We start from the raw sequence: 18,283 nt of genomic DNA, 5'->3' as shown, positions 1-18,283 counted from the left end.
GAGAAAATACTTTTAAATTCAACTTCGGAAAGTTTTTGTGTTTAAATCAGTGTTATCTTCTTCCTTTCCTTCCCCAAGTGTAGAATACTGCATGAAAGAGCTCCATTAGGCAGATTCCACCCCCTCCCCATTAACACACAGACCTCCAGATAGGTCAGGAAAATTTGAGCTAAAGTATCTAAATCTGGAGTACTGTCTAGTTAGACTGTATACAGTCCAGGTTTTTCTTTTCTTTGCTTTTTAGGGATTTTTTTTCTGTCCTTCTCTTTGACTCCCTTCTGTCAGTTGCCATGAAGATAGCAAAATCTCTAAACTTCCCTTATCTGCCAAAAATATCTGTAACAAAAACATTTTAAAACATTGCATTCAGTCTTGTTTAATTTTGACTGAGGTAACAGCCATGATGTTTACTTTCTTGATTTCTGATTTTTTTCTTCACTATGCACAGTCAAGACTCCTCTCTCTGTCCTCTGACTGCCACAAAATACATTTAAACAGCAGTTATTTTAAAAAATGGTTTGGGCTGTGCAGCCAGGCTCCAAGAAGAAAAATACAGACTTAGGTAACACCTACCAGAGATGCCCACCAATATTTTTAGTGCATGTTAACCAAGAGCATTCATGAAGTCCCACAGAGCAGCAGTAACGCTAAAATATCTTTATACCTTGAATTATATATGTGTGTATGTTTTTTTAGTAGGCTGAGTCTGTATCATAGCTCTCTTACCACAGCAGGAAATCTTTCTTTTCTCTTAGTTCTGAGCGACTTCATGGTGCAGAAGTTACTGGGAAAAAAATAGCAAAATTCAGAGCATACATATTCTGGTAGGTGTGGTTGACATGAAAGAGGAGGCAATTGGTTCCCAAGCATGTGTGCCTTCCACAATGAGGAATCACAGTAGGCATTTAAGAAACCTATTAAGACCACACGGAGTGTCAAAATTTCTGTAATAGGAGCTGGCACTCGGCGTGAAAGCCGTCTCACTGCAGCCGATGCTGCCTGTGGATCAGCTCAACCACAAAGACAACAGAGCCAGCCCAAGACACAAGTTGAACACTTCCCCTAAGAAGTTGTCTGTTTTTATCAACATAGCATACAGTGCCCTTTCATGTGGAGCAGATGTAAATAAGAGGATGTACAGACGCCTGCTCTTTTATTTTTAACCTTCATCCCCAGCCGTACTTCTCAAAGTACTGTTTTGAGAAGGTCATCCACAGCTTTCAAAGGTCTGGATTTAGCACCATTTGGAGTGCATCAGCACTGCTCCCAGAATCACCAGGTGGTCTTCCCTTTGCAGAGCAATATATATCTATATATACATGCATATATATATATTTATATACACAGTGCCTCTGCACGTGCCTGGCCATGGCTGGCCTGGGAATGGGCGCTCGGGCTCGAGCCTGCAACTTGCATCTCGTGTGTGGTGCTGCAGGCTGCTGCCACCGGACCACACGCAATCTGGCAAAGAGAAGCATCCATCATTGTATACAGCATTGGCAAAGATAAGAGCATAGAAAAAGTTGTAGCACATCTGTCTTCTGCCCATAGCTAGCATGTGAACACAAATGGATCAAAGCAGCTGGTGGTGAATATCAAATCCAGAACCAAGCAGTGGAGAGTGCAGGGAAGTTTCATATATATATTTTCCTAAGTAGGCTGGGGAAGGTGAAGATTTGTAGTGCATCAGGAATTTGGCTTCCTAACTGCACATTCTGATTATTTGTTCTTCCACAATATCCCCTGTTCAGCTAGCAGCTAGCTCACTGGTGGCAGACTGCTTCTTCCTCTCTGATGCTTATCTCTGGCCTCTCTGAGCTTTCTTCAATGGATGCGGCAAGTGTGCCTGCAGATATAGCAGCAGTGGCTGTGCCGAGAGGAGGGCTGAGCAGAGGAGCCTTGGCTGGCTGGATCCATGTGGGTTCCAGGTGTTCTCTGGGTAGATCCCCACTCACCAGCACAGCAACGTCAAATGTCTGGATCCAGGCCTGTAAAATTTTATTGACAACGGGTTTCCTAATAAAGTTAGTTTCTCTTTGTTTGGCAAATAGAACTAATTACATGAATAATGGACTGTGGGGCCAGACTCTAGAATATCCATATAATCCCGTTTGAAGTTTATAGGCAGTACGAGGGGGAGCTTTTGCTGCAGAGAAGCTGATACCTGCTTAGGAAGGATCTCTCTCCGAAACCTCTCAGTTGCTTACTGTCCTAAATCTGTTTCTTTCATAATAACATCTTGAAGTGCTCCTGACTATGTCTTTTACATTTATTTTTGCTAAACTACATTATATGTACTTGTAGTATATGGACATTAGACTACAAGGGTTTATTCTTCTTCTTTGATTTTTAAAAGTATTTTAAAGGAAACAGTTATTTAACATTAATTCTGCCAGACTGTTATCTTCAAAAAAGATAACAAAACCTGTAATTTACTCACTGCAATGGCAGAGTTTCTGTAGGCTCTAAAGTTCTCTTTTAGTTGAGTTCAGTCTCAGTATGACCATTTTTTTTAATACAAAGTTCCAATTTTTTGCATAGACTAAAAAGCTGCTTGACAAACGTTCGCTGAAAATTTCATGTATTTTGTATAGCTCAGAATGCTTTAAGAAGTGCCAGGCTTGTAATCTGTTTTGTATTGTGAATAATTCTATAGGGTTTTTTTTTGCTTCTTTCTTTTTTTTTTCTTTTTTTTTTTTTTCTCTGTGGTAGATATGGTCCGGAAAAAGAACCCCCCTCTAAGAAACGTTGCTAGTGAAGGTGAGGTACAGACCCTTGAGTCTACAGGTACTGAAAGCGAAGAGTCTGGAAGGAAAAAAGAATTTTCCGCAGAGCAGATGCAAGAAAACACTGACCAGGGTGATGCGGCAGAGTTAAATAACAAGGAGGAACTTTGCACGCATGTCCAAGAGCCATCTTCCAGCATTAAAAAGGACTTGAAAAGCTCAGTGCTGAGTGAAAAGGCTGGCTTCAATTATGAAAGCCACAATAAGGGAGGAAATGTTCCATCCTTCCCTCATGATGAGGTGACAGACAGAAATATGCTGGCTTTCTCATCTCCAGCTGTTGGGGGAATCTGTGAGCCCTTGAAGTCTCCTCAGAAATCAGATGCAGATGACACCCAAGATGTGGCCCGTACCCCGTCAGGAGATGCAGCGGAGACAAATGAGGAGCATCAGATGTCGCCAAAAGCTTCAGATGAAACAGTGCAAGTGCAAAGTGGTCAAACCGATGGCCAAGGCTCAAGCCCGGTCCCCATGGCCTCAAAAAACCCACAAGTGCCTTCAGATGGGGGTTTAAGGCTGAACAAATCTAAAGCAGATTTGTTGGTAAACGATAACCCAGATACGGCGCCTCTGTCTCCAGAGCTTCAGGACTTCAAATGCAACATCTGTGGATATGGTTACTATGGGAACGACCCCACAGATCTCATCAAACACTTCCGCAAGTACCACCTAGGCCTGCACAACCGCACCAGGCAGGATGCTGAGCTCGACACTAAAATTTTGGCTCTCCACAACATGGTGCAATTCAGCCACTCCAAAGACTTCCAGAAAGTCAACCGCACTGTGCTTTCGGGGGTGCTGCAGGACATCAATTCCCAGAGGCCTGTCTTATTAAATGGGACTTATGATGTGCAGGTTTGTATTTCCCCAGTCCCCCTGCTTCTGCTAAGTGCCTTCTCAGCTGTGAAGCTGAGCCTCTCCTACCTGCAGTTACAGTATTTCACGTAACCTGCTTAAGCCTTACGAACCATTTGGGGCTGTTTTAGCCAGGATTGCTGCAGGTCTGCTTAGCATCTTGTACACTAGAGAAATACTTGGCTTTTTGACCAGTGATATTTCTGTGTGTGATTTAGTCATTGTGCTAATCAATAGTAAAAGATCTTATTCAGCAAACAGGCAAATTGCTGCATTGGTAATCATATCTGAAGGATTTGCTGTCATGGAAAGAAAATAGCAAATAATACTGAAAAATAACAACCAGAGAGACAAAAGACAGCAGCTGGAAATTAAAAATGTAGTCCTAAATTATCCGCTGCTGGGAGTCAAGATTTGGCTTATTGATTCTTTATTAAGATAAAATAAATGACAAGTCTTGGCAGCTCTACAGTCGTCCAGTGCCAGATAAACAGGATACACAATGGGTATTTAAACCGTTTTTAAGAGTAACAACGTCCTTCACATCAGTAAGCCTGCAAGGAAAGGAGTATTGCCTCAGTCATTTTCTCATCTAGTTGGAGCAGTGAAAAAACTACATTTTAGATACTGCTCTAAAAAAGATATCTTATGTTTACCACGAAGAAGTGGACTAAGAAGTTTTTTCCTTGGAGTCTCTGTTAGTTTCTTATCAGTTAATGTTCAGTTAGTGGAACAAAATCTTTGCTTTTTTGTTTTAAGATCCTCTCATGACTGAGCTGAGAGATGTTGAAGAATACCTCAATATTCTGTGGTAGAAAAATTCAGATTTTAAGAAAAAACAATCAGGAACAAAATTTGCATACAAAATGAGTTCAAATGTCCATCCAATTTCACGAGCATGTTTGCGCAGGACATGACACCTGACCTGGTAGCAATGAGCAGACGAAGTGCTAGGATATATTTAATGAGATTATTTTTATATTTTTTCTTTTAAAAGAAAATGTAGCAGGTGGAAAATATTTAACAATGCTTGAAGAAGATGTAGCTATAAGAAAGAAATTTTGCAAACCCGGTTAAGATGGTTAATACCTAACTTCAAGTAAGAAGCTGAAACAGGAACACAAGTCAGGAACTTGAGGCTTTTAAAATGATTTAAACTTTTCCTCTTTTTTCAGAAACTCTACAACTTCTTTGTGGAGCAGCAAATCAAACTAAGGTCATTATTATGCGTAAAAGCTGCAATCTTTGAACTGCTGCCTTATTAAAAAGATCACTTCACTGTCTCGTGTCAGACGCTCCTGTCAAACTGTGATTAGAAAGCAAATACGTGATTTAGTTAAAAGAGGTTAGAAGTGAATAATGTCAGAATTGGAAATGATGGTTTATAATTAGCGCGTAGTATGATGTTAATACCTGGATTTCCTGCTATAGTTTCAGTTTGCTGACTCCGGGGACAGCATCTTAGAGCAACTGATCCATGCTGTCAGGAAGACATTCAAACTGGAACGGCTCAGGCATACAGTATAGAGGAATTCGAGTTTCTAAACACACTTTCATTTCCTCCAAACAATTGTTTCGTTAGGTCCTTAGTTATTTATAGGAAAGTTTATGCTTGATTAGAATGAGCTGGACACTTTTCCTATGCAGTGCTTTCAGAAATAAAACAGATGTGAGAGCTATCTCAGTTTGAGCTGATAGAAGTAGAAATAAAACAGCTGAACCTAGACTATACTTGTCTACTAAACCCTGGCAGTAAGATACTGCAGGGAAGACAAAAAGCGGTAGGAAACAGCCCATAGATAATCTACTTAAGATCAGTCTTTTCTCAGACGAAAAACATTTTCCAAAATAGAACAGACAGCCTATACAATGTTGGCAATTTATTTTAAAGAAAAAAATTGGATCTGGAAACTTAATTTTTAAGAGTGCTAATTTTCCCTGCCCAATTTGGGAAGAGAAGATTAAATAAGCTTTTGTGCCAAATGCCATACTTCATCACTTGCACATGCACCAGATGTTGATCCAGAACATGTCAGAAGATAAGTAACTGATTAATATTTTTATGCTTTCTCCTCCCCCATTCTCGATACAGAGCAGCTTTGTGAGATTCATAAACACAGTAAAAGAACATTTGAAAATCCCCTCTGCACCCACACATGTTTATATTGTTACTATGTCCATTTTGGAGGGGATTTTTCTCAGGCATCTGAACGTCTGGCATCTCCTGCAGCAAAGAAGGATCGCACTGACCAGAGCTGCAGTTAAAATTGGTTGAAACTCCTGTGGTACAAGGATGGTACAAGGGGAGGGAACTGAACCCAAATAATTGTTTCATCTAAACAGTATTATTTGGTATAGGTACCAGGCTAACGGAAAATTATCCCTTTGTAATTAACTTGAAATAGTAGTGGACTGAGCTTAAGATCTGATTTATTGATCCCTTTGCACTTAACAAACCATTCTGTTGTAGCTGGGGTGGAAGGTATTGATAGATTTATGGTCTCAGGCCAGGGTGCTGGGCACAGAAGAAGCTGGAGGATGAAGATGAGTGACTTTGATCTGCCTCACAGCGGTCAGCTGGAGACCACTGTATATGAAGATTTGCACTAGTGAGGCATGCTCTTGAGCCCTGTAGTTTGCATTTGTAACAACAACAAAAGCAATGGAAAAATGTCTGAATGCAGAACAAACCAATATCTAATATCCTATCTGCAGATACATGGGGATGTGGCCCCTTTACTAAGTGCATTTTCAGGTTTACACCACAGAAGTAAAGTCTGTCCTAGAAAACCTGTTTTTTTTTATTAAATGCTCAAGCCCCTAAACCCAGGTTTTCTTTTTCTTTTTTTTTTTTTTGTACCAAAGTCAGCAAAACCTTAGGGATGCACATTTGGCTTTACATCCAGCTACAAAAATATTGGGACTGTGTTTTGCAGTACATAAACAGGATTTGGTTGGGAACCATGTAAATAATCCAAGATTTCTGGCCTTAATGCGAAGATTTTATTTGACTGGAATATTTAATCAAGCAAAATTTCTTTGTCTTCTCTGAAGATGTGATTTAGTTTTGAAATTCTCTTTTATTCGTTGTTTCCATTTTCTTCCTCAGAGGCTTTTATTTCATTGAGTTACGATAAATTCAATAGGGTAGGGTAAATTCACTGAGCTGTTTCTGGGAGAATAACTTTCTTTCTGGTATGGATTTTAGAAAACATTTGCTAGCACATCTCTGAATTCCCAGAGGATGTGTCCTCAGCTTTATTGCTGTTATCAGAATAATATTTGTAGTGAGTTCAATGGATCAGCTTTTGCCGATGCCACTCATTGGCTTTTCTTCACATTTAGTTAATTGATCAGTCTCCATAGGCAGCTTTGTCTTGCTGGATATTTTAGCCTACGGTTGGCTAAAATGTGGATGCGCCTAAGGCAGTAGACTTCAGGCCAGATCCAAAGACTTAAAGCAAAATTCAGCTGACAAATGATAACAGCTACAATGCTGAAAACCATTTCTTTGCTGATGTATGATTAAATGTCCTGGGCTTGATCTAACGGCTCTTTAATGTAAAATATGGAAAGGTCCGGAGACAGACAAGTGGGTAGCCAGTAGGCAGGAGTCTTTTTTCCATCCCCAGATTTTTAATGAGTGAGTGGGATGGCTTCAACAGAAGGGCTGGAGAGTGCTGTCTTCCACACAGCCCCTAGCAAAGGGGTAGGACAGTTGGTGCCAATTGTCCAGTGAGGGCGAAGAAGTGGGCTTGAATCCCCTCAGACAGAGCGAGGAAAGGAACCTTCTTTTCCTGTTTCCTGAACAAGTGTTCAAGCCATTAGGCTATTGTATAAAAGGGAGCATGACCCCATTTCCTGATATGTTTTAAAAGAAAACAGTGTCCCTCAAAGAAAGGGACAGACATGTCTGCATTCAGGTGAGGGTTTCAGATGGCGTGTCCCAAGGGGGAAGAGTATTCATGCAGCCGTGAATGAAGACATACTGCAGTGCTCAGCATTTCTTATGGTCGACTCCGGGCAGCTTCACATTGTGTGTGCTACCTCTGAGGAGCTTCCTGCTCAGTGTGGCTCTGGTTCTGGAGCTTGTCGTCACATGTCTGTCTCCTCTGATGCCTTTAAAGAGATTCAGACTCCTTTCTGAAAGTACTAAAATGTGATAATTATTACTATTTTATTTTATTTTTTAATCCAGCCCTCTCATTTTGCTTGTTTTATTGTTTTAGATGCTGGCACAATTGTGCCTTGTGAGACAAGGAGAGAAATTGCAGAAAAGCTATGGATTAATAAAAGCTATCCAAAAATTTCTTGATTATATTCCAGTAAGCTGTGAAAAAAAAAAAAAGTTTTGCATTATCTAACTACCCCACAAACTAATGAGAGATTGGCAGCAGATTTTTTCTTTTAAAATTCTAGATATCCAATATTGTAGGAGTTGTCCTATAACACTCGGGCTAATTATGTGTCCTATATGGGTAACAACTTCTCCAGGATTTTCCTAGCAACTGAGCGCCCATCTGGATATCCATCTAACAGGCTGCTCAGCATCCTGGAAAGTGGCAGAAGTGCCAATGCACACAATATAAAGCTCTTTATATTGTCTCCTTTATAAATCAGTTGTGAGCTCCATGTGCATGCATGGTTATGCACGTGTTCTGGATTTTAACATATTTTAACATAAATGTGTGACTAGAGCTCAGTGACATGGTTTAATAGTGGACTTGGCAGTTCTAAGTTAAAGGAAGGATCAGATGATCTTAGAGGTCTTTTCCAACCTAAATAATTCTATGATTCTAGTAATATAACTGACAATTGAAGTCTGGTCTAACTAGGATCCAGGTGAATGAGAACCAGTGGCTTGATTATTAATACCTTTATGTTTTTTATCCTCTGCTCTTATATTAGCAGTTCAATTGAATACAAAGCTGTGAAGGTAAGACTAAAAAAGCTGAAGGGGGGTCTGTAGAGGTACAGATGTAATCAATATCCCATGTTGTGTTTAGGGCTTTCTCTACATTTTGGTGGTTTTGGCAAAGGGACTCACAGATATGGTGAGAATTCAAACTGGAGGCATAAACAAGTACAGCATTTACTTGTTTATTAGTACAAATCAAACCTTGTTAAAGTTCAACTTTGTCTTCAAGTGGGCTTCCTATAAGTACATGAGTACATAACTATTTGACGTGAATAAATGAAGACATTTATGTGAATGAATTCCATTTTCCTCACGTGCTTAGACAAATGCATCTAAATTTTTTGTTGTTGGTCTTACTGACTTCAGCTGAATTGTCCAAGAGGTAGGAATTAGTTTTAAAAAAAACTGACCAACGGCTGCTGTACATGATGTATCCTGGTTTCTTGGACTAGGTCATGTTATGCTAGGCCTTGAAGGAGGTGCTAGAACAGAACTTGAATGAAAGCGTGATGTTCCAGCGAGGCTTATTTCATCTGTTGGCTGTGTTGAGGACTCTCCCCGGAGAAGGCTGTCAAACTCTCTTGGGTGTTGCACCTGCATATGTGCATACCTGTTTATTTTGAGTCTTATTTCTGGGTCATGATCAGGCTTGGAGACTGCCGTGTACCGAGTCACGCCTCCTAAACACAGGAGTCAATGGTCTCTCTTAAACCACAGGCATGGAGAAGAAATGGTGGCAGCTGGAGAAGCGGATGTTGGTAAAACACACATACATTTACATTCATATGCATGTGCTTGTGTGTATACATATATGTGCTTCTTTTTCTCATACAATATACATGTGTATAAATATGTGAAAAAGTACCGGTGGTCTTGTAGGTACCTAAATTCTATATTGAACATAGCTCATAAGTAACGATTTTTATTATTGTATGTAGTAGAAGTTCTTTTCATCATTTCTGTAGATGCATGAGTAAGTTTACTATTCAAAATGATATGCAGTGATTTACAGCATGTCAGCTGCTAAATAGTAAGTGCCTGGGAACATTCACTTGTGCTGTGACAAAGATGAGCTATTTTAGCCTTCCTTCAGTGAGAAGTAGTCAACCCTCAAATGAGAGCATTCACATGGGCAGTTACTGTGGACAAGTGATGTGATGTATAGTCACAGCTTTCAAAACAAAGTTGTTTATGTGTTAATATTCCTCATCTCTATGTCTTGGATATCTGAAGACTATTTAATGAAGAAAATTGGTGAGACTAGTAATAGTCACAGATATATTTAAAGATACAAACTGCTAAGGTAGCCCACAGAAATGATGACAGCTTAAAAAATAAAGTTGCTGAGAAAAAAGGAAAGTGGCTAGGTTTTCTTCTGGTGTAAATCAGTGCAAGTTTGCTTCTGAGTCTGAGAGGCTGTGTGAGTTTACAGTAGCCAAGGAACTGTCTGGTAATTTTATCTATACAGAGAGAGAATAGAAAGGATGGTGGCTTCTTTCAGTTGCTAGATGTTAGTCTGGTAGTGTTGGTTAGCAAATGAAAGTTTTGATTCAGTGTTCCTTACTTTCATTGTTTTTACACATCTGGTCTCCTGACCTTAATTTAAGTCCTGTTATTGTTCTGTCAGACTTTTTATTGTAAAAATACCCTGATCTGCTACCTTTTAAGTTCTAAAGTCAAAAAAACATTCTGTCTTCAGTGGCAACAGAATAAATGTTGAGAAGAATATGCTTGTTTTGAATGAATGTGACCCAATGCTATGTTTTCTTGTTATGGTAAATAGAAATAACGCAGAAAGCCAGGAGTTTGCCCTGAGTCTTTGCCTTATGCAACATAGTTTTATCTACAGATAGATTATCACAGTATGGTAAATAGTTTTAAGAGTGAATATGCTCTGAAGATTATCCTAGTTTTACATGCAGAGAGAGTGAGAGCAAGTGGGTTCTCCATATTGGAGGTTAGAGAACTGGGTGGTGTTACACAAACTTGCATGAAAGCCAGGAATCTGTTCTGGCCTGCATGACATGAAGAACTTCATAAATGTGGGATGGTTAAAATGTTCTGGATGCTGTATTGCACAAAGCAAATGAATAAACAAGAGCATTAGAAAATACTTTAGGATTAGAAGATTAGGAGTAATTGGCAAAGGCAGACTGGATGGCTCAGGAGATTGGTAGGGGATCTAGAGCCTTTCACCTCCTGATTAACCAAAGATGTAACCCAGTTAATCAAAAAAGGTGATATATTAACATTTGATGTTCTAATGCAGATGGTTGCTCTAGTTTCTAATCAGCAGCTGCAGCAGAAGCCAGGGTCAAAGACATCCGTGCAAGTGTTACGGTTGAATCTCTTACGTGGATACAAGCTGCTGGTTTCTGCTGGTGAAATTTTCTTCATGAAACACGATTGCAGGAGCTGGCTGATGTTGTCTTCCTTGCTATATATATATATTTTTTTTTTTTCTTGTAAGCAAAACGGTATTTTTAAACTCCCTTGACATAATAAGATTTAGGATTGAACTTCAAAAAGGAGGTGGGGGAATAGAGTACCATTTGGATCAAGGGCAGGTTAAATATAAAACACCTTTAAAAAAAAGACAAAACATACCTTCACTTGCTTGAGTCCATCTATTCCATGAAATCATTGTTTTCAGTCTGAATAATGAAGGTAGTATAGGCATACCTGTTGGAAACATATAGTGCAATTATACTGCTTTGTTGAAGTACTTGCCAACATGCTGTAGAAAGTATGTTTTGAAACGTTGTCAGTTATTGTGTTATCTTTTCTCCTCTTTCTAGCTATTTTTAGAAATGTGCGTGGTATGTGAGGAGATAGCTTAGTTGTATCAGCACATGAACTTCAATTCTTGTGGTAAATTTAGTCCTGATCTTTTGGATTTTGATGTTTTTCTGCATTAATAGATGAATTTAACAGTTAAAGAGTTCTGAGTTTCAGGGAGTTGTGCTGTGAAATGTATTTCGGTTTAATCCCCAGCTGAGACCTGGCCTTGAAGAGCGATTTTTGAAGAATACCAGTGCAACCATCTCAAGCACAATAATGGAGAAGCCATTCTAAATAGCCTCCTTCCTCTGTGCAACACAATAATGACAATAATACTGCCATAACAGTGGTGCTGCAGGAGTAAGTGATAATCCCAAGGTCTCACAAGAAAGTGACAGTGAAGGAAAGAACTAAATCATGTCTCCCCAGCCCATACAGATGCCTTGTACATTAGGTTCCCTTTACAAAAAAAGGGAAGGTGATTTTTTTATGTGCTTACTGAAAGAGCTGTGGATCTAGAGATGCTGTATTTGCAGTGCAAGTTGTACAAGTACTTTTGCTGCCACTACTTTGTGAATACTGCTATATGATCTGGCACTTTGGATTCTACCTCTAGTAGAATTGCGGAGTTTAGCATTGCTTTTGTTTGGTTTCTTCTGCTTTATACTGGGGAGGAGTGTCTACTCAAGAAAATACAACTCTGTGAGGGCAAAGCAGGGGAACCGGTTTTGATGAAAACAGTATAAAATATGGAAATACTAGAAGTTATCACTTTTAATATCATATACAAATGTGGATATTGATTTCTAAAGTAAACATATATAGATCTCTTTTCACCCTTCTACTTCACTCTCCTTTATTTTTCCTTTTCCTGGGGATGGTCAGAGAGAGCAGGAGATTAAGGAGAGTTACATACCCAGTGAAGGAGTTTGGTGCCCGCACATAGCGATATGATATGTAACTGAAAAATCTGAAAGTCAAGCCAAGTCTTGAGCAGAATGCATGAATGCAAACAGTTCTGCAAATGTGTAGGCTTCATCCAAATTTGGCTGGCTGAAAGCTGAGGCAGCCTCAGTTTATACCAGCACTTTTTTCCTCCAAGTGCTTCTCCCAGCCTGTGTGTGGAAGCCAGTTTCTTCACTTCTTTTTACCTGATGACCCCCAAAGAGGCTTTAAGTAGGTTTTGTTACTGCATGAGAAATGTTTTTTGAGTGTAATAACATTAAGATGACCCTGTGTTGCCTTTCACGTGCACGCTCTTCTAATGGGATACATTAATTTGAATTGTGGCAGGGTAGTCACAGAAATGCCAGCCCAATCACTGATAATCAATTAAAGTCTAGTGCTGTGAAGAATTTTTTTCTTCCTTGTATTGCAACTGGTAAACACAAATAGTGTATGAATACTTAGTTCATTTTTATCCTTTTCTGATGCAGAGAAAGATGTGTTAGCATAGGACACAAATTTGCTATGTAGGCCGCTAAGCAGGATTAGCAGAAGTTACGAGAATGTCGTGATTTACAGCCCATTGTATAAAATGCTAGTACAAATAATATGTTTTTTCCAGCATTCGTAAATAAAAGTAATTAGCAGTGAGCAGTGTCAGGGATTATTGTCTACTCACAATTTCTAACTAATTTCTACAGGGTGTCTGCAAAATAGGTTTGTTATCTGTAGGCTCTGTAAATGGACAGCTAAGAGTAATGGATGTATTTACTCATTAGCGCCACTTAAGGTAAAGCATTTTGGCCAGTTTTCTGTGCATGCATCGAACAAACATACGTAACTAATTAAATGAGCAAAACCAGATCACCTTGCATCTGAAGCAATCACACAGCGAACTGCTGTTATTTTCTGTTTGCCATAATTCCATCAATGCTTTCTTTAAGTTGTCTTTCAACACCACTGAGACTTTGAACATTGAAATAGTGCAGTGGATGAGGGCCTCAAGTGCCAGATACTATGGAGCTCACCCAAATCCCACTGTCAGTGGATCAGGCTCAGTAGGGTTTTGTCTCCAGTTCTTTTTAGGCATAAAATTAATAAAACAAGATATCCTCAGCAGTACAGAAGGTCTATTAAAACTTCCCTCCTGAACCTTTTCAAAATCAAATTCATGACTTGGTATCAGCACTTGGAGTCCCAGTTTAAGTGAAAATATTGTTATAGTTAAATCCTAGCTATTTGGCTCTCCCGCTCACCAGTGCCTATCGAGATATGTTTCTTAAACAAACATAAAGCAATTTTCAGTTTATTTAAGAAAAAGTTTTAACCAACGTATGGGAATTGTGCTTTTTTTTTTTTCTTTTTGAATCAGAGGCTGAATAGCAGCTCATTATACCATGGTTTAGCAACTCTTTGACTCAATATTCTGATGTACAATTCTGATGGGATACAAAGGATAGTGTCTCATTCTCTGAGTTAAATGGCTAAAAGGCATTTATATTATATGCATTTAAAATGTTTACATTTCATGCTGTCTGTATGTCTGAGTCTTTCCGTATGGTGTGATACTGAATGAGCAGTGATCACATACTTTCTTTGTGGCACAGCTGTTGAGGAGGAGACAAAAAATAATTACACCATTTGCCTAATGCATCACAACTGAATCCTGCAGAAATGTAGTAATACACTTACTGGTTGGGAGAGTGAAAATCGAACCCTTTGTGGAAATTTTATACTCCCTATAAGGCATCTCTTGGGCAGAAAAAACTAGATTGTGGCACATGCTAGCTTCCACCCATGTCCTTGATAGAGTGGTGTAGACTGGCCGATGACAAAGGAGTAGCTGGCTGTGGATTTTGGGTGTGAGGAGGAATTATTTTCTGGATGCTGTACCTTGTTTACTATTCAGGAAAAGAAGTAGAGCAGCGGTGACACTTTTGTCAGGAGATTCTTTTTTTGGCCTCCAAACCAGTTGTACAGGAGCAGCAAATCCCCCTGATGTCACGGGGCAGGTGTGGTGCACTCCTGGGAAGGGCAGGCCTGCCTGCTGTGCGAACACATGGTTTAGCAACATAAGCTCTGGAAGCCTTGTTTCCTTCCTGCAGACAGACCATTTTGCTCAGAGATCATGAGAACAGTTAAGTAGACCTACCTTTTTTTTTTTTTTTTTAATTAGTGATGTCATGGCCTTGGGTGTGGTAGGTTTCTTTGCCACATGCCATTTTTCTACTGTAGTTTTTCCATCCTTGTTTTACTAAATTGGGCTCTGTGCATGAGAGGACGGAAGATTTCCTTGGAGAACGTCTGTACTGAGTAATCTTTGAGAAAACCGCCTCTCGTTTCAGACATCAGCCACTACTGCTTTGTTAAAAGGCATCCTGGCGGGTACTGGATACTCCTGCAGGACTGTTCTTTAGAAGAATTGGTCATACTTCAACCCAGCAATGTGACTTAACTCTTTTAAATTCAATTTTTGTGTTCTCATATTTAGAAAGCAATTCTCTTGGGCATTTAAGCATGAATATCATTAAAACATGTAAGCATATTGAGAAAAAAAAAGACCGAGGGCTCATTCTTCTATTCCACACCTGATACAAAGTCACAGCAAAGTTTCCTGTCAAAGGGCTCAGGGATTTGGGAACTGACTATTAGATCGTCTATCAATAACTTGATTTAGTGAAGGAAGCAACAGTCCTGTCGAGGAAGTCTGAATTCAGATCATGTTGTGGATGCATGCCGCAGTTTCCTCAGATGTTTAGTGTTCATATGGAATATATATTCAGCTGTGTGAAACATTTCATAATCTTCATCAACAAATGCTAAATAAGTGAGGGTGTAAGTATGATATCTTGCTACATTAGTACAAGTGCACAAATGAAAATGGTGGTGACGTTGTTTAATTAAGAGGCTTATGAGTTAATTGCTCTCTGTTTCTCTTTCTTTTTTTCTTCCTTGCTGTTTAAATCTATAGTGGAGCTAAAATGATGCTATTGTTTATTCATAGGTTACTTTAGGTGGAACCTTCATCGGAATTGGGCGGAAAACTCCAGATTGCCAAGGCAACACCAAGTACTTCCGCTGCAAATTCTGCAATTTCACCTACATGGGCAACTCGTCCACTGAACTAGAGCAACACTTCTTACAGACTCACCCAAACAAAATGAAAGCAGCCCTTCCCTCCTCTGATTCTGGTAAAACTTCAGAGAAAAACTCCAATAAATCCAGTCCTACTCTTCGACCATGTGATTCTGGAGACTTGGGGAAGTGGCAAGACAGAATCACTGTAAAAGCAGGAGATGATACACCAGTTGGATATTCGGTGCCCATCAAGCCAATAGATTCCTCTAGACAAAATGGTACCGATACAACCAGTTACTACTGGTGTAAATTTTGCAGTTTCAGCTGTGAATCGTCCAGCTCATTGAAACTATTAGAACATTACAGCAAACAGCATGGGGGAAGCCAGTCAGGAAGCCATCATCCAGATCTGAATGATAAGCTTTCTAGGGGATCTGTCATTAACCAGAATGATCTAGCCAAAAATGCAGACGGGGAGTTAGTGACAAAGACAGAAAAGGGTGCGAGTGTGGCAAAAAAGAAAGACTTGACTAGCAAAGGAGCAGAGGACAGCATGGTGACGAGCTACAACTGTCAGTTCTGTGACTTTAGGTACTCAAAGAGCCATGGCCCAGATGTAATAGTGGTGGGCCCACTTCTCCGTCACTATCAGCAGCTACACAACATTCATAAGTGTACCATTAAGCACTGTCAGTTCTGTCCCCGAGGCCTCTGCAGCCCAGAAAAGCACCTTGGAGAAATTACTTATCCATTTGCTTGCAGAAAAAGTAATTGTTCCCACTGTGCTCTCTTGCTTTTGCACCTGTCTCCAGGGGTGACAGGAAGCTCTAGAGTCAAACACCAGTGCCATCAGTGCTCATTCTCCACTCCCGACGTAGATGTTCTCCTGCTTCACTATGAGAACGCACACGAAGCCCAAGCGTCTGATGTCAAACCCGAAACAAATACCCTGCAAGGGGCGGACGGGCCGCTGACTCTCAAAGAGAACAAAGAACACTCATGTACCAAATGTGACTTTACCACCCAGGTGGAAGAAGAGATTTCCCGACACTACAGGTACAGTGAAGTTTGAAATGATTGCTAATAGGAACCCAAACAAACGGCCCTCCTGATTCCTTAATTAAATGTCATTGTTCCGTAAAACTGAGGAAACTGGAAATCAAAATAGGAATGTGCATAGATGCAAATCTTTATAGCCAGAGTCCAATCCAACATCCACTGTGTTTTGGAAAAACACCAGCTAAGTGCATGGCTTTAATTACATGTTTAAACCTGTGCGATGAAGAGGGAGATTTGGATTTGTGTGTACATGTTGAAGTTCCATCATATTTGAGGTTTGGTCAACTATTTTCCACCCAGAATCTCCTAGGTACTATTTTAGTTAAGGCTTTTTACCAGAAAGCTGGCATCTTCATTCATTAGGGGAACACAAATGGCTTTACTTTCCAAGATAGACTGTGAATCCTTTCATGCTCCGTAACAGTGCTTCAATGTACTACCTTTCTGTAGTATTTTCCATTCCCAAGTCCAGCAATGCAATAATGAGTTTAAGAGCATTCCACTGCTGTTTTGGTGTTGGTTTCACACTGGGAGCAGACACTCTTTTGTCTGTTGATGTCATCCCCCAAGATCCTTTTGCAGATGCTTATTTTTGTGTTGCTGGTTTACAGTGTCATTCTATTTATTTTAAATGCTAATGTTCCTATTTGGAGGTGGATGCAGCCAGTCTCCTGACTCAGTCTGACACAATGTCACGATGGCAGCCAACTCCCTGCTAAACTTCTTGGGTCAGTTCCTGTGCTGTTGTAAACTGGCAGTCCAGTTTACATCGGAGGAGGAGCTGGCTCCTAGACTTTGTAAAAAGCTACAGTTATGTGCTGCTGCAAAAGCAATGTTAAATATTAGAAAATCATGCTGAATATGTTAATAGTTAAGGCTAATGCGTCAACAACAACGGAAAGCTCAGTATCTATCTCATCTAAAAGATCTTTGCATGGAAGCCAGCTAGAATGAAGACAAAAGAAGATGCATTTTCAAAGCTAAAGCTTTGTTAAAAGCTCAAGAAACTGTGCCACATTTAATAGATTCCAAGACATCCAAAATTAACAAAGGCAGACTGGGGCATGATACTTTAATAGAGATTAAAGCTGGGGGCATCCAAATGTTGCCCAACAGAGGGCTGCATTGGCAGTGTATCAGGAGTCTATTTAAAAAAAAAAAAAAAAGGAGAAAAAAAAAAGAGCAGATTGCTCATCTTTAATTTGGAACTAGGGCCCACGGAGGATTCAGGTCCCAGCATGCAGTGCCCCATTTTTGATCCAAGTGGGCCTCAGGGATGTTGTGCGGATTAATTAGTTAATGTTTGTAAACTGCTTTGAAGATGAAAAGTGGTATCTAAGTTCCAAGCGTTATTATAGCAGCTTTGAGCTGTGCTGTAGAACTCCATAGGCAGCACTTTGTCCGCCGCTGGGGCATGGCATGATCTTTTTTTAGTGGTTAAATAACTGGAAGATTGAAATGGCTCCTTGACTGAAAAACACTTTTATTTTGCTGCAGCTGCTAATTTAAGTTTTAACAAGCACGCCTAGTTAAAATCCTTTTTCCCAACGAAAGGAGAAGCCATGACTTTCAGAACTGTAATGCAGATACCCCATGGCAGCAGTTTGTCCTCCAGAGTGCTCAGCACCCTTCAGCTCCAGCAGTTGTCAGTGGGAATTGCTATGTGATGTGCTCTCTGGAAAATCAAGAGATGAGTTTAAACATTTGAATCTCAACTTGTTTGTCTAAAATTAGCCTATTCTGTTCAAAACACTCGAACAATGTATTTTTAAGCCTTCAGTCTACCGCATTATAGAGCACTCTGAGGATGTTGTATAGTCAAAGCAAAGCACAAAATCCCCACAACTGCCAACTTCTTTCC

The 18,283-nt window shown here is 39.9% G+C and overlaps 1 protein-coding gene across 6 annotated transcripts in view; it reads left to right on the top strand.

Moving 5' to 3' along the window:
- TRPS1 (transcriptional repressor GATA binding 1) overlaps window positions 1-18,283 on the top strand; it is a 214,837-nt gene that overhangs the window by 38,895 nt on the left and 157,659 nt on the right. For 5 of the 6 annotated variants that reach the window (XM_035556171.2, XM_035556169.2, XM_050708583.1 and 2 more), the window contains 2 exons: window positions 2,713-3,641; window positions 15,290-16,419. In XM_035556171.2, the coding sequence (XP_035412064.1) occupies window positions 2,713-3,641; window positions 15,290-16,419 (2,059 nt within the window). The remainder of the gene's footprint in view (window positions 1-2,712; window positions 3,642-15,289; window positions 16,420-18,283) is intronic. The other variant, XM_035556173.2, reaches the window with a different exon arrangement.

Source organism: Cygnus atratus, chromosome 2, assembly GCF_013377495.2.
Source record: "Cygnus atratus isolate AKBS03 ecotype Queensland, Australia chromosome 2, CAtr_DNAZoo_HiC_assembly, whole genome shotgun sequence".
NCBI classification, from domain to species: Eukaryota; Metazoa; Chordata; class Aves; order Anseriformes; family Anatidae; genus Cygnus; species Cygnus atratus.
Note: the sequence above shows the minus strand (reverse complement) of the source record. Positions and strands in the feature narration are given on the sequence as shown.